The 16,265-nt window shown below is 54.2% G+C and overlaps 2 protein-coding genes across 2 annotated transcripts in view; one reads left to right on the forward strand and one right to left on the reverse strand.

The window, feature by feature from the left end:
• LOC138801949 (integrin alpha-L-like) overlaps nucleotides 1-16,265 on the forward strand; it is an 84,392-nt gene that overhangs the window by 66,733 nt on the left and 1,394 nt on the right. The window contains exons 16-28 of the mRNA XM_069985045.1: nucleotides 3,593-3,738; nucleotides 4,276-4,433; nucleotides 4,512-4,625; nucleotides 4,710-4,771; nucleotides 4,961-5,102; nucleotides 5,188-5,280; nucleotides 5,404-5,483; nucleotides 5,564-5,638; nucleotides 8,509-8,581; nucleotides 10,433-10,543; nucleotides 10,654-10,737; nucleotides 11,354-11,434; nucleotides 13,351-13,440. Of these exons, the coding sequence (XP_069841146.1) occupies nucleotides 3,593-3,738; nucleotides 4,276-4,433; nucleotides 4,512-4,625; nucleotides 4,710-4,771; nucleotides 4,961-5,102; nucleotides 5,188-5,280; nucleotides 5,404-5,483; nucleotides 5,564-5,638; nucleotides 8,509-8,581; nucleotides 10,433-10,543; nucleotides 10,654-10,737; nucleotides 11,354-11,434; nucleotides 13,351-13,440 (1,309 nt within the window). The remainder of the gene's footprint in view (nucleotides 1-3,592; nucleotides 3,739-4,275; nucleotides 4,434-4,511; nucleotides 4,626-4,709; nucleotides 4,772-4,960; nucleotides 5,103-5,187; nucleotides 5,281-5,403; nucleotides 5,484-5,563; nucleotides 5,639-8,508; nucleotides 8,582-10,432; nucleotides 10,544-10,653; nucleotides 10,738-11,353; nucleotides 11,435-13,350; nucleotides 13,441-16,265) is intronic.
• On the reverse strand, nucleotides 6,121-8,339 carry LOC138801048 (golgin subfamily A member 6-like protein 22). The gene is made up of 5 exons (XM_069983467.1): nucleotides 8,330-8,339; nucleotides 7,726-8,162; nucleotides 7,222-7,674; nucleotides 7,003-7,170; nucleotides 6,121-6,960 (listed from the first exon to the last, which is right to left on the reverse strand). Exons 1-5 carry the CDS (start codon nucleotides 8,337-8,339, stop codon nucleotides 6,121-6,123), a joined length of 1,908 nt encoding a protein of 635 aa, XP_069839568.1.

A 16,265-nucleotide genomic window follows, 5' to 3' on the forward strand; every position in this document is an offset into this window, starting at 1 on the left:
AGGATAGTGACATAGGAGAAGGTTTGGTAGGTAAGGATAGTGACATAGGAGAAGGGTTGGTAGGTAAAGTTTGTCTGTTGCTGACGACACAAAAGTGTGCAATAGGGTTGATATTCCTGGAGGTGTCAGTAATATGGAAAATGATTAAGCTTTGCTATCTAAGTGTCCAAACAGTGGAAATTGAAGTTCAACGTTTCCAAATGTAAAATAATGCACTTGGGGAGGAGGAATCCTCTATCCGAGTATCACATTGGCAGTACTGTGTTGGAAAATACTTCAGAAGAGAAGGATTTAGGGGTAATGATTTCTGAAAGCCTTAAAATGAGTCACCAGTGCAACCAGGCGGTGGGGAAAGCAAATCGTATGCTGGGGTGTATATATATATATATATATGGTATGCTGGGGTGTATATATATATATATATATATGGTATGCTGGGGTGTATATATATATATATAATGGTATGCTGGGGTGTATATCTATAATGGTATGCTGGGGTGTATAGCTAGAGGTATAACCAGTAGGAAGAGGGAGATTGTGATCCCGCTGTATAGAGCTCTGGTGAGGCCACATCTGTATACTGTGTCCAGTTCTGGAGACCTCACCTAAAAAAGGACATTGATAAAATAGAACGAGTCCAAAGACGAGCTACAAAAATGGTGGAGGGTGTGAGGCATAAACCATAGCAGGAAAGACTTAAGGATTTGAATCTGTATAGTCTGGAGGAAAGACGGGAAAGGGAGGACATGATGGAAACCTTTAAGTATGTTAAGGGACTAAATAAGGTTCAAGAGGGGAGTGTTTTTAGTAAAAAACTGAGCTCAAGAACAAAAGGACACAGTGAGAGGTTAGTTGGGGGAAAGATCAGAAGCAATGTAAGAAAATATTATTTTACTGAAAGAGTGGTAGATACCTGGAACAAACTTCCAGCAGAGGTGGTTGGTAAATCTACAATAACAGAATTTAAACACGCCTGGGATAGACACACATCTATCCTAAGATAATAAGGAAGAAAATACTAAAAGGGCGGACTAGATGGACCCAGTGGTCTTTTTCTGCCGACAATCTCCTATGTTTCTATGTAGTGGGGAGGTGAGGATCAGCTGGTGTGTAACATGGTGGGCGGGGAGGGGGCTTCATCTGTATAGAGCAGGGCTGGTGCAGTACATGGCGGGGAGGGGGCTTCATCTGTATAGAGCAGGGCTGGTGCAGTACATGGCGGGGAGGGGGCTTCATCTGTATAGAGCAGGGCTGGTGCGGTACATGGCGGGGAGGGGGCTTCATCTGTATAGAGCAGGGCTGGTGCGGTACATGGCGGGGAGATGGCTTCATCAGTATAGAGCAGGGCTGGTGAGGTACATGGCGGGGAGGGGGCTTCATCTGTATAGAGCAGGGCTGGTGCGGTACATGGCGGGGAGGGGGCTTCATCTGTATAGAGCAGGGCTGGTGTACATGGCGGGGAGGGGGCTTCATCTGTATAGAGCAGGGCTGGTGAGGTACATGGCGGGGAGGGGGCTTCATCTGTATAGAGCAGGGCTGGTGAGGTACATGGCGGGGAGGGGGCTTCATCTGTATAGAGCAGGGCTGGTGCGGTACATGGCGGGGAGGGGGCTTCATCTGTATAGAGCAGGGCTGGTGAGGTACATGGCGGGGAGGGGGCTTCATCTCTATAGAGCAGGGCTGGTGTGGTACATGGCGGGGAGGGGGCTTCATCTGTATAGAGCAGGGCTGGTGTACATGGCGGGGAGGGGGCTTCATCTGTATAGAGCAGGGCTGGTGAGGTACATGGCGGGGAGGGGGCTTCATCTGTATAGAGCAGGGCTGGTGCGGTACATGGCGGGGAGGGGGCTTCATCTGTATAGAGCAGGGCTGGTGAGGTACATGGCGGGGAGGGGGCTTCATCTGTATAGAGCAGGGCTGGTGCGGTACATGGCGGGGAGGGGGCTTCATCTGTATAGAGCAGGGCTGGTGAGGTACATGGCGGGGAGGGGGCTTCATCTCTATAGAGCAGGGCTGGTGTGGTACATGGCGGGGAGGGGGCTTCATCTGTATAGAGCAGGGCTGGTGCGGTACATGGCGGGGAGGGGGCTTCATCTGTATAGAGCAGGGCTGGTGCGGTACATGGCGGGGAGGGGGCTTCATCTGTATAGAGCAGGGCTGGTGCAGTACATGGCGGGGAGGGGGCTTCATCTCTATAGAGCAGGGCTGGTGAGGTACATGGCGGGGAGGGGGCTTCATCTGTATAGAGCAGGGCTGGTGCGGTACATGGCGGGGAGGGGGCTTCATCTCTATAGAGCAGGGCTGGTGAGGTACATGGCGGGGAGGGGGCTTCATCTGTATAGAGCAGGGCTGGTGAGGTACATGGCGGGAAGGGGGCTTCATCCGTATAGAGCAGGGCTGGTGAGGTACATGGCGGGGAGGGGGCTTCATCTCTATAGAGCAGGGCTGGTGCGGTACATGGCGGGGAGATGGCTTCATCTGTATAGAGCAGGGCTGGTGCGCTACATGGCGGGGAGGGGGCTTCATCTGTATAGAGCAGGGCTGGTGAGGTACATGGCGGGGAGGGGGCTTCATCTGTATAGAGCAGGGCTGGTGAGGTACATGGCGGGGAGGGGGCTTCATCTGTATAGAGCAGGGCTGGTGCAGTACATGGCGGGGAGGGGGCTTCATCTGTATAGAGCAGGGCTGGTGCGGTACATGGCGGGGAGATGGCTTCATCTGTATAGAGCAGGGCTGGTGCGGTACATGGCGGGGAGGGGGCTTCATCTGTATAGAGCAGGGCTGGTGCGGTACATGGCGGGGAGGGGGCTTCATCTGTATAGAGCAGGGCTGGTGCGGTACATGGCGGGGAGGGGGCTTCATCTGTATAGAGCAGGGCTGGTGCGGTACATGGCGGGGAGGGGGCTTCATCTGTATAGAGCAGGGCTGGTGAGGTACATGGCGGGGAGGGGGCTTCATCTGTATAGAGCAGGGCTGGTGCGGTACATGGCGGGGAGGGGGCTTCATCTGTATAGAGCAGGGCTGGTGTGGTACATGGCGGGGAGGGGGCTTCATCTGTATAGAGCAGGGCTGGTGAGGTACATGGCGGGGAGGGGGCTTCATCTGTATAGAGCAGGGCTGGTGCGGTACATGGCGGGGAGGGGGCTTCATCTGTATAGAGCAGGGCTGGTGCGGTACATGGCGGGGAGGGGGCTTCATCTGTATAGAGCAGGGCTGGTGCAGTACATGGCGGGGAGGGGGCTTCATCTCTATAGAGCAGGGCTGGTGCGGTACATGGCGGGGAGGGGGCTTCATCTGTATAGAGCAGGGCTGGTGCGGTACATGGCGGGGAGGGGGCTTCATCTGTATAGAGCAGGGCTGGTGCGGTACATGGCGGGGAGGGGGCTTCATCTGTATAGAGCAGGGCTGGTGAGGTACATGGCGGGGAGGGGGCTTCATCTGTATAGAGCAGGGCTGGTGAGGTACATGGCGGGGAGGGGGCTTCATCTGTATAGAGCAGGGCTGGTGCGGTACAATGATCCGGTCACATCTGAGGGATCTTATTACAGAGATGGCGCTGGGGATTGAGCTTTATCTCCTGTTATGTCCACAGATCCCAACCTCTGCTCAGCGTTAGAGTAAGTGTGACCGCAAACCAGACGTACCTGGTCATCTCCAGCCTGGAGGAGAGGGGCTGCCACAGTGCTCTGACCCTAGAGGCGTGTGTGCTCACCCAGATAGAGACCCCCACGTACACAGGTAGGAACCCTACAGCAGCATGGAATATTGAACACATCAACCATGTGGACATCCGCTGGACGGCATCCTGGGGTTGTTTGCTCAGCATAATCCTAGTGACTTTTGCTGGAGGACCCCGCCCCTCCCCCCTTGTTGTCTGCTGGACAGCCCCCCCCCCCCCCCCCTTGTTGTCTGCTGGACAACCCCCCCCCCCCCCCCCTTGTTGTCTGCTGGACAGCCCCCCCCCCTTGTTGTCTGCTGGACAACCCCCCCCCCCTTTGTTGTCTGCTGGACAGCCCCCCCCCTTTGTTGTCTGCTGGACAACCCCCCCCCCCCCTTTGTTGTCTGCTGGACAACCCCCCCCCCTTTGTTGTCTGCTGGACAACCCCCCCCCCCCCCTTGTTGTCTGCTGGACAACCCCCCCCCCTTGTTGTCTGCTGGACAGCCACCCCCCCCACCCCCGTTGTCTGCTGGACAGCCACCCCCCCCACCCCCGTTGTCTGCTGGACAGGGCTCCTCTATGGTTATGGGGCCACACTCTTCTGTTTTGTCTTACAGGGCCACCTGCGTCCATCTCCATCAGCTACGGCCTTGTTCTGGATTCCCATAGACCTGGAAGCAGAATGTTTTTCACAAACAAACAAAGAGAGATGAATGGGACGGTGGTGCTCCAGGAACCCGGACGTCAGTGTGTGAACTATAACCTATCCCTCCAGGTAGGCCATGCCGGCACCGTCTTCCTCCTTCCTTTCTGCAGGCGGCAGCTCCTGTTCTCACGTCTTTGTCTTCTGTAGGGCTGTGACCTGGCGGACATGTCGGACATGCAGGTGTCTCTCACTGCCTCTCTAGAGCAGGTTAAGGCCCCTTGGCGTCTTTCCCGATCCAGTGATCTCAGTGCCACTAACCTGGTAGGTGTGATGCCCACATGTGGGGTGGTGTGAGGCATTGTGGGTAGGTGACTTCCACCTCCTGTATTCTCACCTCTTCTTTAGATTTCCTTTCAGATGTGTGAGGAAGGCGAGAAGTGCGAGCAGAACATCAGCATTCAGCTACAGTGAGTATCCGAGACGAGTCAGCCTCCAGGAAACCACAGGCGTCATGGAGCCACTGTTTCCTCCCACAATTCCCTACTCCCTAATTCCCTAGAGAGAAGATGGTCGGGTGACCACCACTATGAGCCATTAGCCACCATATGTGGGGATGTGTAGAGGGGCCATATATACATGACTTCTTCTCATTGCAGTCATTCTCCGCTGGTGGTGCAGGATGGGGCCTCATTCTCCATGTTCCTTGGCTTGCACAATATGCATGTGAAGGCTCATCAAACCAGACTGAGCGTCAGTCTACCAGCTGGGCTGCATTTCCGAAAGGCCAATGTGTCTGAGGTATCGGCAGATAATGTGATGTATCCGCATGGCGTCTGGCTGGCGTGATGTATAAACACTAACCATGGGCTCATTCTGTCTTAAGTCTTCTCACCGGATCTCTGTGGTGTGCGGTGATGTCATGGAACAGATACTGATGTGCAATGTCAGCCACCCCTACCTGAGGCGAAGAGTCCGGGTGAGACTGGATGGGGTGGGATACAGGGGAAGGAGGGTACATAAGTGAAGAAGAAGGGGACCCAAGTGGACCTTAGTGACAAAGCATGTCCTCTGGAACCTGATCATCCTCTCTGCCCCTCAGGCTGTTATCCAGATCGTGTTCAGCATTGTCTCCAACATGTCCTGGGCTGACCACGTTCTCCTGGCCATCAATGTGACAAGGTAAGGGGGGCAGCGCACTGGGGCGGTCTGGGGTTGTGGGGGATCAGCCCTTACGTTTTGTTACTATCTTTTTCTGACAGTGAGAGTGATGGAAATGTAACCTCTAGCAGAACAGAGGTGCCCGTCCTGTATCCAATCCACATCATCACCCGGAGGTAAGTACATTCATATAGACTGAGCCCCTGGAGGGGCACTCTGCAGGCTATAGCCGTATATAGTGGCAGGTAGAGGGGAAAGAGCAATGTTCAGGAGGTATTACAGAGGAGTGTGGACTTGTACGGTGAAGCGCCCTGTTGTGTTGCTGATGGACCTTCCTGCGTTGCTGATGGATCTCTCATTGTTGCTGATGGATCTCCCCTTGTTGCTGATGGATCTCCCCTTGTTGCTGATGGATCTCCCCTTGTTGCTGATGGATCTCCCCTTGTTGCTAATGGACCTTCCTGTGTTGCTGATGGACTTTCCTGCGTTGCTGATGGAACTCTCCTTGTTGCTGATGGATCTCCCCTTGTTGCTGATGGATCTCTTCTTGTTGCTGATGGATCTCTCCTTGTTGCTGATGAATCTCTCCTTGTTGCTGATGGATCTCTCCTTGTTGCTGATGGATCTCTCCTTGTTGCTGATGGATCTCTCCTTGTTGCTAATGGACCTTCCTGTGTTGCTGATGGACCTTCCTGTGTTGCTGATGGATCTCCCCTTGTTTCTGATGGATCTCTCCTTGTTGCTGATGGATCTCTCCTTGTTGCTGATGGATCTCTCCTTGTTGCTGATGGATCTCTCCTTGTTGCTGATGGACCTCTCCTTGTTGCTGATGGATCTCCCCTTGTTGCTGATGGATCTCCCCTTGTTGCTGATGGATCTCTCCTTGTTGCTGATGGATCTCTCCTTGTTGCTGATGGATCTCTTCTTGTTGCTGATGGATCTCCCCTTGTTGCTGATGGATCTCTCCTTGTTGCTGATGGACCTTCCTGTGTTGCTGATGGATCTCTCCTTGTTGCTGATGGATCTCTCCTTGTTGCTGATGGATCTCCCCTTGTTGCTGATGGATCTCCCCTTGTTGCTGATGGATCTCTCCTTGTTGCTGATGGATCTCTCCTTGTTGCTGATGGATCTCTCCTTGTTGCTGATGGACCTCTCCTTGTTGCTGATGGATCTCTCCTTGTTGCTGATGGATCTCTCCTTGTTGCTGATGGACCTTCCCGCATTGCTGATGGATCTCTCCTTGTTGCTGATGGACCTTCCCGCATTGCTGATGGATCTCTCCTTGTTGCTGATGGACTTTCCCGCATTGCTGATGGATCTCTCCTTGTTGCTGATGGACTTTCCCGCGTTGCTGATGGATCTCTCCTTGTTGCTGATGGATCTCTCCTTGTTGCTGATGGATCTCTCCTTGTTGCTGATGGATCTCTCCTTGTTGCTGATGGATCTCTCCTTGTTGCTGATGGATCTCTCCTTGTTGCTGATGGACTTTCCCTTGTTGCTGATGGACCTTCCCGCGTTGCTGATGGGCTTTCCCTCATTCCTGGTGGACCTTCCCGCGTTGCTGATGGACCTTCCCGCGTTGCTGATTGATCTCTCGTTGTTGCTGATGGATCTCTCCTTGTTGCTGATGGATCTCTCCTTGGTGCTGATGGACCTTCCCGCATTGCTGATGGATCTCTCCTTGTTGCTGATGGACTTTCCCTTGTTGCTGATGGGCTTTCCCTCATTCCTGGTGGACCTTCCCGCGTTGCTGATGGACCTTCCCGCGTTGCTGATTGATCTCTCCTTGTTGCTGATGGATCTCTCCTTGTTGCTGATGGATCTCTCCTTGTTGCTGATGGACCTTCCCGCATTGCTGATGGATCTCTCCTTGTTGCTGATGGACTTTCCCGCGTTGCTGATTGATCTCTCCTTGTTGCTGATGGACTTTCCCGCATTGCTGATGGATCTCTCCTTGTTGCTGATGGACTTTCCCGCGTTGCTGATGGATCTCTCCTTGTTGCTGATGGATCTCTCCTTGTTGCTGATGGATCTCTCCTTGTTGCTGATGGATCTCTCCTTGTTGCTGATGGACCTTCCCGCATTGCTGATGGATCTCTCCTTGTTGCTGATGGACTTTCCCGCGTTGCTGATGGATCTCTCCTTGTTGCTGATGGACTTTCCTGCATTGCTGATGGATCTCTCCTTGTTGCTGATGGACTTTCCCGCGTTGCTGATGGATCTCTCCTTGTTGCTAATGGATCTCTCCTTGTTGCTGATGGACCTTCCCGCGTTGCTGATTGATCTCTCCTTGTTGCTGATTGATCTCTCCTTGTTGCTGATTGATCTCTCCTTGTTGCTGATTGATCTCTCCTTGTTGCTGATTGATCTCTCCTTGTTGCTGATGGATCTCTCCTTGTTGCTGATGGACCTTCCCGCATTGCTGATGGATCTCTCCTTGTTGCTGATGGACTTTCCCGCGTTGCTGATTGATCTCTCCTTGTTGCTGATGGACTTTCCCGCATTGCTGATGGATCTCTCCTTGTTGCTGATGGACTTTCCCGCGTTGCTGATGGATCTCTCCTTGTTGCTGATGGACTTTCCCGCGTTGCTGATGGATCTCTCCTTGTTGCTGATGGACCTTCCCGCGTTGTTGATGGACCTTCCCGCATTGCTGATGGACTTTCCCGCGTTGCAGATGGAACTCTCTACGTTGCTGGTCTAATTGTAAAATTCAATGACCCCACAGCCAATGAAGCATAAAGACTATGGGAGATCTGGGCAGTAATGGGGCAATGGTCCAAACTCCGAGGAGTTGAGGGATATGAAAGCCATTAGCTGACCCCTCCAACAGGGACCAGTATGGAAAAGGAAGCCCTGGCCATTACAGAGGGACATTATGGTGTACAGAAGGGGAGAAGAACACAAGGTGCAAATGAAAAGGAGGGGCGGTAGGGAAGGAGGTCAGGGGGATAGGTGGAAACAAGTCAAATCATGTCATGATTACTGTGATGTCAGGAGTTCAGCTCTGCAGAACATATACACTAACATCTTCTCTTATAACCAGTCTGGAAGATTCATCAAAACACATCACATTTACCAAAGAAGACAATAAAGCTACCGCTGCCCACAGATATCAGGTGACTTCTAACCCTCATTCATCTCCTCTATGTGTGGTGGTCAGTAGTATCCCTCATCTCCTCAATGTGTGGTGGTGGTCAGCTATGTCCCTCATCTCCTCCATGTGTCACGGTGATCAGTTGTGTCCCTCATCCCCTCCACGTGTCACTGTGGTCAGTAGTGTCCCTTATCTCCTCCACGTGTCATGGTGGTCGGTAGTGTCCCTTATCTCCTCCACGTGTCATGGTGGTTAGTAGTGTCCCTTATCTCCTCCACGTGTCATGGTGGTTAGTAGTGTCCCTTATCTCCTTAATGTGTCATGGTGGTCGGTAGTGTCCCTTATCTCCTTAATGTGTCATGGTGGTCAGTAGTGTCCCTTATCTCCTCCACGTGTCATGGTGGTTGGTAGTGTCCCTTATCTCCTCCATGTGTCATGGTGGTTAGTAGTGTCCCTTATCTCCTTAATGTGTCATGGTGGTCGGTAGTGTCCCTTATCTCCTTAATTTGTCATGGTGGTCAGTTGTGTCCCTCATCTCCTTAATGTGTCATGGTGGTCAGTAGTGTCCTTTATCTCCTCCACGTGTCATGGTGGTCAGTTGTGTCCCTTATCTCCTTAATGTGTCATGGTGGTCAGTAGTGTCCTTTATCTCCTTAATGTGTCATGGTGGTCAGTAGTCTCCCTTATCTCCTCCATGTGTCATGGTGGTCAGTTGTGTCCCTTATCTCCTCCACGTGTCACTGTGGTCAGTAGTGTCCTTTATCTCCTTAATGTGTCATGGTGGTCAGTAGTGTCCCTTATCTCCTCCACGTGTCATGGTGGTCAGTAGTGTCCCTTATCTCCTTAATGTGTCATGGTGGTCAGTAGTGTCCTTTATCTCCTTAATGTGTCATGGTGGTCAGTTGTGTCCCTCATCTCCTTAATGTGTCATGGTGGTCAGTAGTGTCCTTTATCTCCTCCACGTGTCATGGTGGTCAGTTGTGTCCCTTATCTCCTCCACGTGTCATGGTGGTCAGTTGTGTCCCTTATCTCCTCCACGTGTCATGGTGGTCAGTTGTGTCCCTTATCTCCTTCACGTGTCATGGTGGTCAGTTGTGACCCTTATCTCCTTAATGTGTCATGGTGGTCAGTAGTGTCCCTTATCTCCTCCACGTGTCATGGTGGTCAGTTGTGTCCCTCATCTCCTTAATGTGTCATGGTGGTCAGTAGTGTCCCTTATCTCCTCCACGTGTCATGGTGGTCAGTTGTGTCCCTTATCTCCTCCACGTGTCATGGTGGTCAGTTGTGTCCCTTATCTCCTCCACGTGTCATGGTGGTCAGTTGTGTCCCTTATCTCCTTCACGTGTCATGGTGGTCAGTTGTGACCCTTATCTCCTTAATGTGTCATGGTGGTCAGTAGTGTCCCTTATCTCCTCCACGTGTCATGGTGGTCAGTTGTGTCCCTCATCTCCTTAATGTGTCATGGTGGTCAGTTGTGTCCCTCATCTCCTTAATGTGTCATGGTGGTCAGTTGTGTCCCTCATCTCCTTAATGTGTCATGGTGGTCAGTAGTGTCCCTTATCTCCTCCACGTGTCATGGTGGTCAGTTGTGTCCCTTATCTCCTTAATGTGTCATGGTGGTCAGTAGTGTCCCTTATCTCCTCCACGTGTCATGGTGGTCAGTTGTGTCCCTCATCTCCTTAATGTGTCATGGTGGTCAGTTGTGTCCCTCATCTCCTTAATGTGTCATGGTGGTCAGTTGTGTCCTTCATCTCCTTAATGTGTCATGGTGGTCAGTTGTGTCCCTCATCTCCTTAATGTGTCATGGTGGTCAGTTGTGTCCCTCATCTCCTTAATGTGTCATGGTGGTCATCTGTCTTGTGTTTTTTTTTAGATCCAGAACTTAGGGCGTTACACGATCCCGGTAAACCTCAGTGTTTCTGTGTCTTCATACGAGGCGCTGATGGAAGGCGTGAAGTGGGACTTTATTATATCTTCTTCTCAGGTACGCCTGATGTAAGGTTTATTGTGATAGATGGTGCCGCTTCTGGTCATTAGCAGTGATGCGTGTTGCGTCATGCATCGGTCATACGTGTTACCTCTCTTCCTTTTCAGAAGTCTTGTGTCAATGGCCCTGACCTCAGTCACTCCTCTGCTATTCAGACTCTCAGTAAAAAAACAGAAACCACCATGAACAAGGTTAGTCCATGATGTCATTACATGGGTACAACATGGGAACAGTGACATCAGCCGATAGTACTAGTGATGTCATTAGAATGATGATGTCAGAGGGGGGGGGAGTTTTCATGTGGTGATGTCACAGGGTAGGGCCTTCATGTGATGATGATGTCACAGGGCGGGGCCTTCATGTGATGATGTCAGAGGGGGGGAGTTTTCATGTGGTGATGTCACAGGGTAGGGCCTTCATGTGATGATGTCACAGGGCGGGGCCTTCATGTGATGTCAGAGGGGGGGAGTTTTCATGTGGTGATGTCACAGGGTGGGGCCTTCATGTGATGATGTCACAGGGCGGGGCTGTCATGTGGTGATGTCACAGGGCGGGGCTGTCATGTGATGATGTCAGAGGGTGGGGTTCTCATGTGGTGATGAGGTCACAGCGTGGGGCCTTCATGTGATGATGATGATGTCACAGGGTGGGGCCTTCATGTGATGATGATGTCACAGGGCGGGGCCTTCATGTGATGATGTCAGAAGGTGGGGTTTTTATGTGGTGATAAGGTCACAGGGTGGAGCCTTCATGTGATGATGTCAGAGGATATTACAGTTATCTGTTCTTGGTGATCCCGATTCACAGACCTGGCAATGCATTGTGGACCAATCTGCTGACCTCTTTATAAACATCACTGGACTCCTGAAGCCAACGAACACATGGAAGGTAACATTACAGAGTGATCATGTGCCCTGCGCGCCCTGCATCCCCTGTTCTGCCCCCCAATCCTGTGCCCCGCGCCCCCCTGCATCCCCTGTATCTCCTGTGCCCCCTGCATCCCCTGTCCTGTGCCCCCTGTATCCCCTGTCCTGTGCCCCCTGCATCCCCTGTCCTGTGCCCCGCGCCCCCCCTGCATCCCCTGTCCTGTGCCCCCCTGTATCCCCTGTCCTGTGCCCCCTGCATCCCCTGTCCTGTGCCCCCTGCATCCCCTGTCCTGTGCCCCCTGTATCCCCTGTCCTGTGCCCCGCGCCCCCCCTGCATCCCCTGTCCTGTGCCCCCTGTATCCCCTGTCCTGTGCCCCCTGTATCCCCTGTCCTGTGCCCCCTGTATCCCCTGTCCTGTGCCCCCTGTATCCCCTGTTCTGTGCCCCGCGCCCCCCCTGCATCCCCTGTCCTGTGCCCCCTGCATCCCCTGTCCTGTGCCCCGCGCCCCCCCTGCATCCCCTGTCCTGTGCCCCCTGCATCCCCTGTCCTGTGCCCCGCGCCCCCCTGCATCCCCTGTCCTGTGCCCCCTGTATCCCCTGTCCTGTGCCCCCTGCATCCTCTGTCCTGTGCCCCCTGTATCCCCTGTTCTGTGCCCCGCACCCCCCCTGCATCCCCTGTCCTGTGCCCCCTGTATCCCCTGTCCTGTGCCCCCTGTATCCCCTGTCCTGTGCCCCCTGCATGTGTGTGTGTGTGTGTGTGTGTGTGTGTTATGTATGGTGTGTGTGTGTGTGTGTGTGTGTGTTATGTATGGTGTGTGTATGATGTGTGTGTGATGTGTGTATGATGTGTGTGTTATGTATGGTGTGTGTGTGTTATGTATGATGTGTGTGTGTGTGTTATGTATGATGTGTGTATGATGTGTGTATGATGTGTGTGTGTCATGTATGGTATGTGTGTCATGTATGGTGTGTGTCATGTATGGTGTGTGTGTGTCATGTATGGTGTGTGTGGGTGTGTTATGTATGGTGTGTGTGTGTGTGCATGATGTGTGTGTTATGTATGGTGTGTGTGTGTCATGTATGGTGTGTGTGGGTGTGTTATGTATGATGTGTGTGTGTGTGCATGATGTATGTGTTATGTATGGTGTGTGTGTGTTATGTATGGTGTGTGTGTGTTATGTATGATGTGTGTGTTATGTATGGTGTGTGTGATGTATGATGTGTGTGTTATGTATGGTGTGTGTTATGTATGGGGTGTGTGTTATGTATGGTGTGTGTTATGTATGGGGTGTGTGTTATGTATGGTGTGTGTTATGTATGATGTGTGTGTGTTATGTATGATGTGTGTATGATGTGAGTGTGTCATGTATGGTGTGTGTGTGTATGTATGGTGTGTGTGTGTGTATGTATGGTGTGTGTGTGTTATGTATGGTGTGTGTGTGTGTTATGTATGGTGTGTGTGTATGATGTATGTATGATGTGTGTGTTATGTATGGTGTGTGTGTATGATGTATGTATGATGTGTGTTATGTATGGTGTGTGTGTGTATGATGTATGTATGATATGTGTATGATGTGTGTGTTATGTGTGGTGTGTGTGTGTGTGTGTATGATGTATGTATGATGTGTGTGTTATGTATGGTGTGTGTGTATGATGTATGTATGATATGTGTATGATGTGTGTGTTATGTATGGTGTGTGTGTATGATGTATGTATGATGTGTGTGTTATGTATGGTGTGTGTGTATGATGTATGTATGATGTGTGTATGATGTGTGTGTTATGTATGATGTATGTATGATGTGTGTGTATGATGTGTGTATGATGTGTAGCATAAATCCACTTTCCCATAGTTGCGTGTCTCCTTGCCTGTTAGTCTCTCCCACCTACACGTTACAGGTTAGAGAGGCCGCGCTGCTGACAGAGTTTGTGTCCTCCAGGTAGAGAAGTTGCTGAGCGTGCGCAGTGCAGTGCTGATCCAGTACAACCAGCTCCGATATCACAGCGACAACTTGTATCACACAGCACAGGTGTGTATGGTGGGGGGAGGGGAGCATGGGAGGGCCGCCTGGGGGGGAGGGGAGCCGACATTCTGGCACTGGCCTGGTAGTAATAGGGCCTTATTCCACGGGGCAATTATCGTTCGCATAATTGTTAACGATAAACGATTTCAAACTACCGCTATTGCGAACCGCCTGAAATCGTTCACCCACCGCCTGGTTCTTGCACATGGCGAGCTGCAATGTCCTATAGCAGGATGCAGGCGCGGCAGAGAGAAGACAGGACGGCCATGAAACTCTGCTGCTGCCGGAGGTCATAGACCTGACACGTCCAATCGTATGTAGTACCAAAACGGTAAACTATCCTTACCGTCTCTGCCCCCCCAGAGGGACTGATCTCCTTCTCTGCCCCCCCCCCCCCAGAGGGACTGATCGCCTTCTCTGCCCCCCAGAGGGACTGATCTCCTTCTCTGCCCCCCAGAGGGACTGATCTCCTTCTCTGCCCCCCCCCCCAGAGGGACTGATCTCCTTCTCCGCCCCCCCCCCCCCCCCAGAGGGACTGATCTCCTTCTCTGCCCCCCCCCCCCCAGGGGACTGATCTCCTTCTCTGCCCCCCCCCCCAGAGGGACTGATCTCCTTCTCTCCCCCCCCCCCCCAGAGGGACTGATCTCCTTCTCTGCCCCCCCCCCCAGAGGGACTGATCTCCTTCTCTGCCCCCCCCCCCAGAGGGACTGATCTCCTTCTCTCGCCTCCCCCCCCCCCCCCCCCAAGGGACTGATCTCCTCTCTGCCCCCCCCCCCCCAGAGGGACTGATCTCCTTCTCTGCCCCCCCCCCCAGAGGGACTGATCTCCTTCTCTGCCGCCCCCCCCCCCAGAGGGACTGATCTCCTTCTCGGCCCCCCCCCCCCCAGAGGGACTGATCTCCTTCTCGGCCCCCCCCCCCCCAGAGGGACTGATCTTCCTTCTCTGCCCCCCCCCCCAGAGGGACTGATCTCCTTCTCTGCCCCCCCCCCCCCAGAGGACTGATCTCCTTCTCTTGCCCCCAGAGGGACTGATCTCCGTCTCTGCCCCCCCATAGGGACTGATCTCCTTCTCTTGCCCCCCAGAGGGACTGATCTCCTTCTCTGCCCCCCCCCCCCCAGAGGGGACTGATCTCCTTCTCTGCCCCCAGAGGGACTGATCTTCCTTCTCTGCCCCCCCCCCCCAGAGGGACTGATCTCCTTCTCTGCCCCCCCCCCCCCCCAGAGGGACTGATCTCCTTCGCTTGCCCCCCAGAGGGACTGATCTCCTTCTCTGCCCCCCCCCCCGAGAGGACTGATCTCCTTCTCTGCCCCCCAGAGGGCTGATCTCCTTCTCTGCCCCCCCCCCCCAGAGGGACTGATCTCCTTCTCTGCCCCCCCCCCCAGAGGGACTGATCTCCTTCTCTGGGCCACCCCCCCAGAGGGACTGATCTCCTTCTCTGCTCCCCCCCCCCAGAGGGACTGATCTCCTTCTCTGCCCCCCCCCCAGAGGGACTGATCTCCTTCTCTGCCCCCCAGAGGGACTGATCTCCTTCTCTGCCCCCCAGAGGGACTGATCTCCTTCTCTCCCCCCCCCCCCAGAGGGACTGATCTCCTTCTCTGTCTCTTGCTCGTGCGCCCCCCGCCAGAGGGCTGATCTCCTTCTCTGCCCCCCCCCCCCAGAGGACTGATCTCCGTCTCTGCCCCCCCCCAGAGGGACTGATCTCCTTCTCTGCCCCCCCCCCCCCAGAGGGACTGATCTCCTTCTCTGCCCCCCCCCCCCCCCAGAGGGACTGATCTCCTTCTCTGCGGCCCCCAGAGGGACTGATCCCTTCTCTGCCCCCCCCCCCAGAGGACTGAGCTCCTGCTCTTGCGCCCCCGAAGGGACTGATCTCCTTCTCGCCCCCCCCCCAGAGGGACTGATCGCCGTCTCTGGCCCCCCCCCCAGAGGGACTGATCTCCTTCTCTTGGCCCCCCCCCAGAGGGACTGATCTCCTTCTCTGCCCCCCCCAGAGGGACTGATTCCTTCTCTGCCCCCCCCCCCCAGAGTGACTGATCTCCTTCTCTGGCCCCCAGAGGGACTGATCTCCTTCTGCTGCTCCCCCCCCCCCAGAGGGACTGATCTCCTTCTCTGCCCCCCCCCCGATGGACTGATCTTCCTCTCTGCCCCCCAGAGGGACTGATCTCCTTCTCTGCCCCCCCCCCAGAGGGACTGATCTCCTTCTCTGCCCCCCCCCCAGGGAGTTTGGGCTGATCCTCCTTCTCTGCCCCCCGAGGGACTGATCTCCTTCTCTGCCCCCCAGAGGGACTGATCTCCTTCTCTGCCCCCCCCCCCCCCCCCCAGAGGGACTGATCTCCTTCTCTGCCCCCCCAGAGGGACTGATCTCCTTCCTCTGCCCCCCCCCCCAGAGGACTGATCTCCTTCTCTGCCCCCCAGAGGGACTGATCTCCTTCTCTGCCCCCCAGAGGGACTGATCTCCTTCTCTGCCCCCCAGAGGGACTGATCTCCTTCTCTGCCCCCCCCAGAGGGACTGATCTCCTTCTCTGCCCCCCCCCCCCCCAGAGGGACTGATCTCCTTCTCTGCTGCCCCCCCCCCCCCCAGAGGGACTGATCTCCTTCTCTGCCCCCCCCCCCCCAGAGGGACTGATCTCCTTCTCTGCCCCCCCCAGAGGGACTGATCTCCTTCTCTGCCCCCCCCCCCAGAGGGACTGATCTCCTTCTCTGCCCCCCCCCCCAGAGGGACTGATCTCCTTCTCTGCCCCCCAGAGGGACTGATCTCCTTCTCTGCCCCCCCCAGAGGGACTGATCTCCTTCTCTGCCCCCCCCCCAGAGGGACTGATCTCCTTCTCTGCCCC

The sequence above is a fragment of the Dendropsophus ebraccatus genome, chromosome 9, assembly GCF_027789765.1.
Source record: "Dendropsophus ebraccatus isolate aDenEbr1 chromosome 9, aDenEbr1.pat, whole genome shotgun sequence".
Taxonomy (NCBI): domain Eukaryota; kingdom Metazoa; phylum Chordata; class Amphibia; order Anura; family Hylidae; genus Dendropsophus; species Dendropsophus ebraccatus.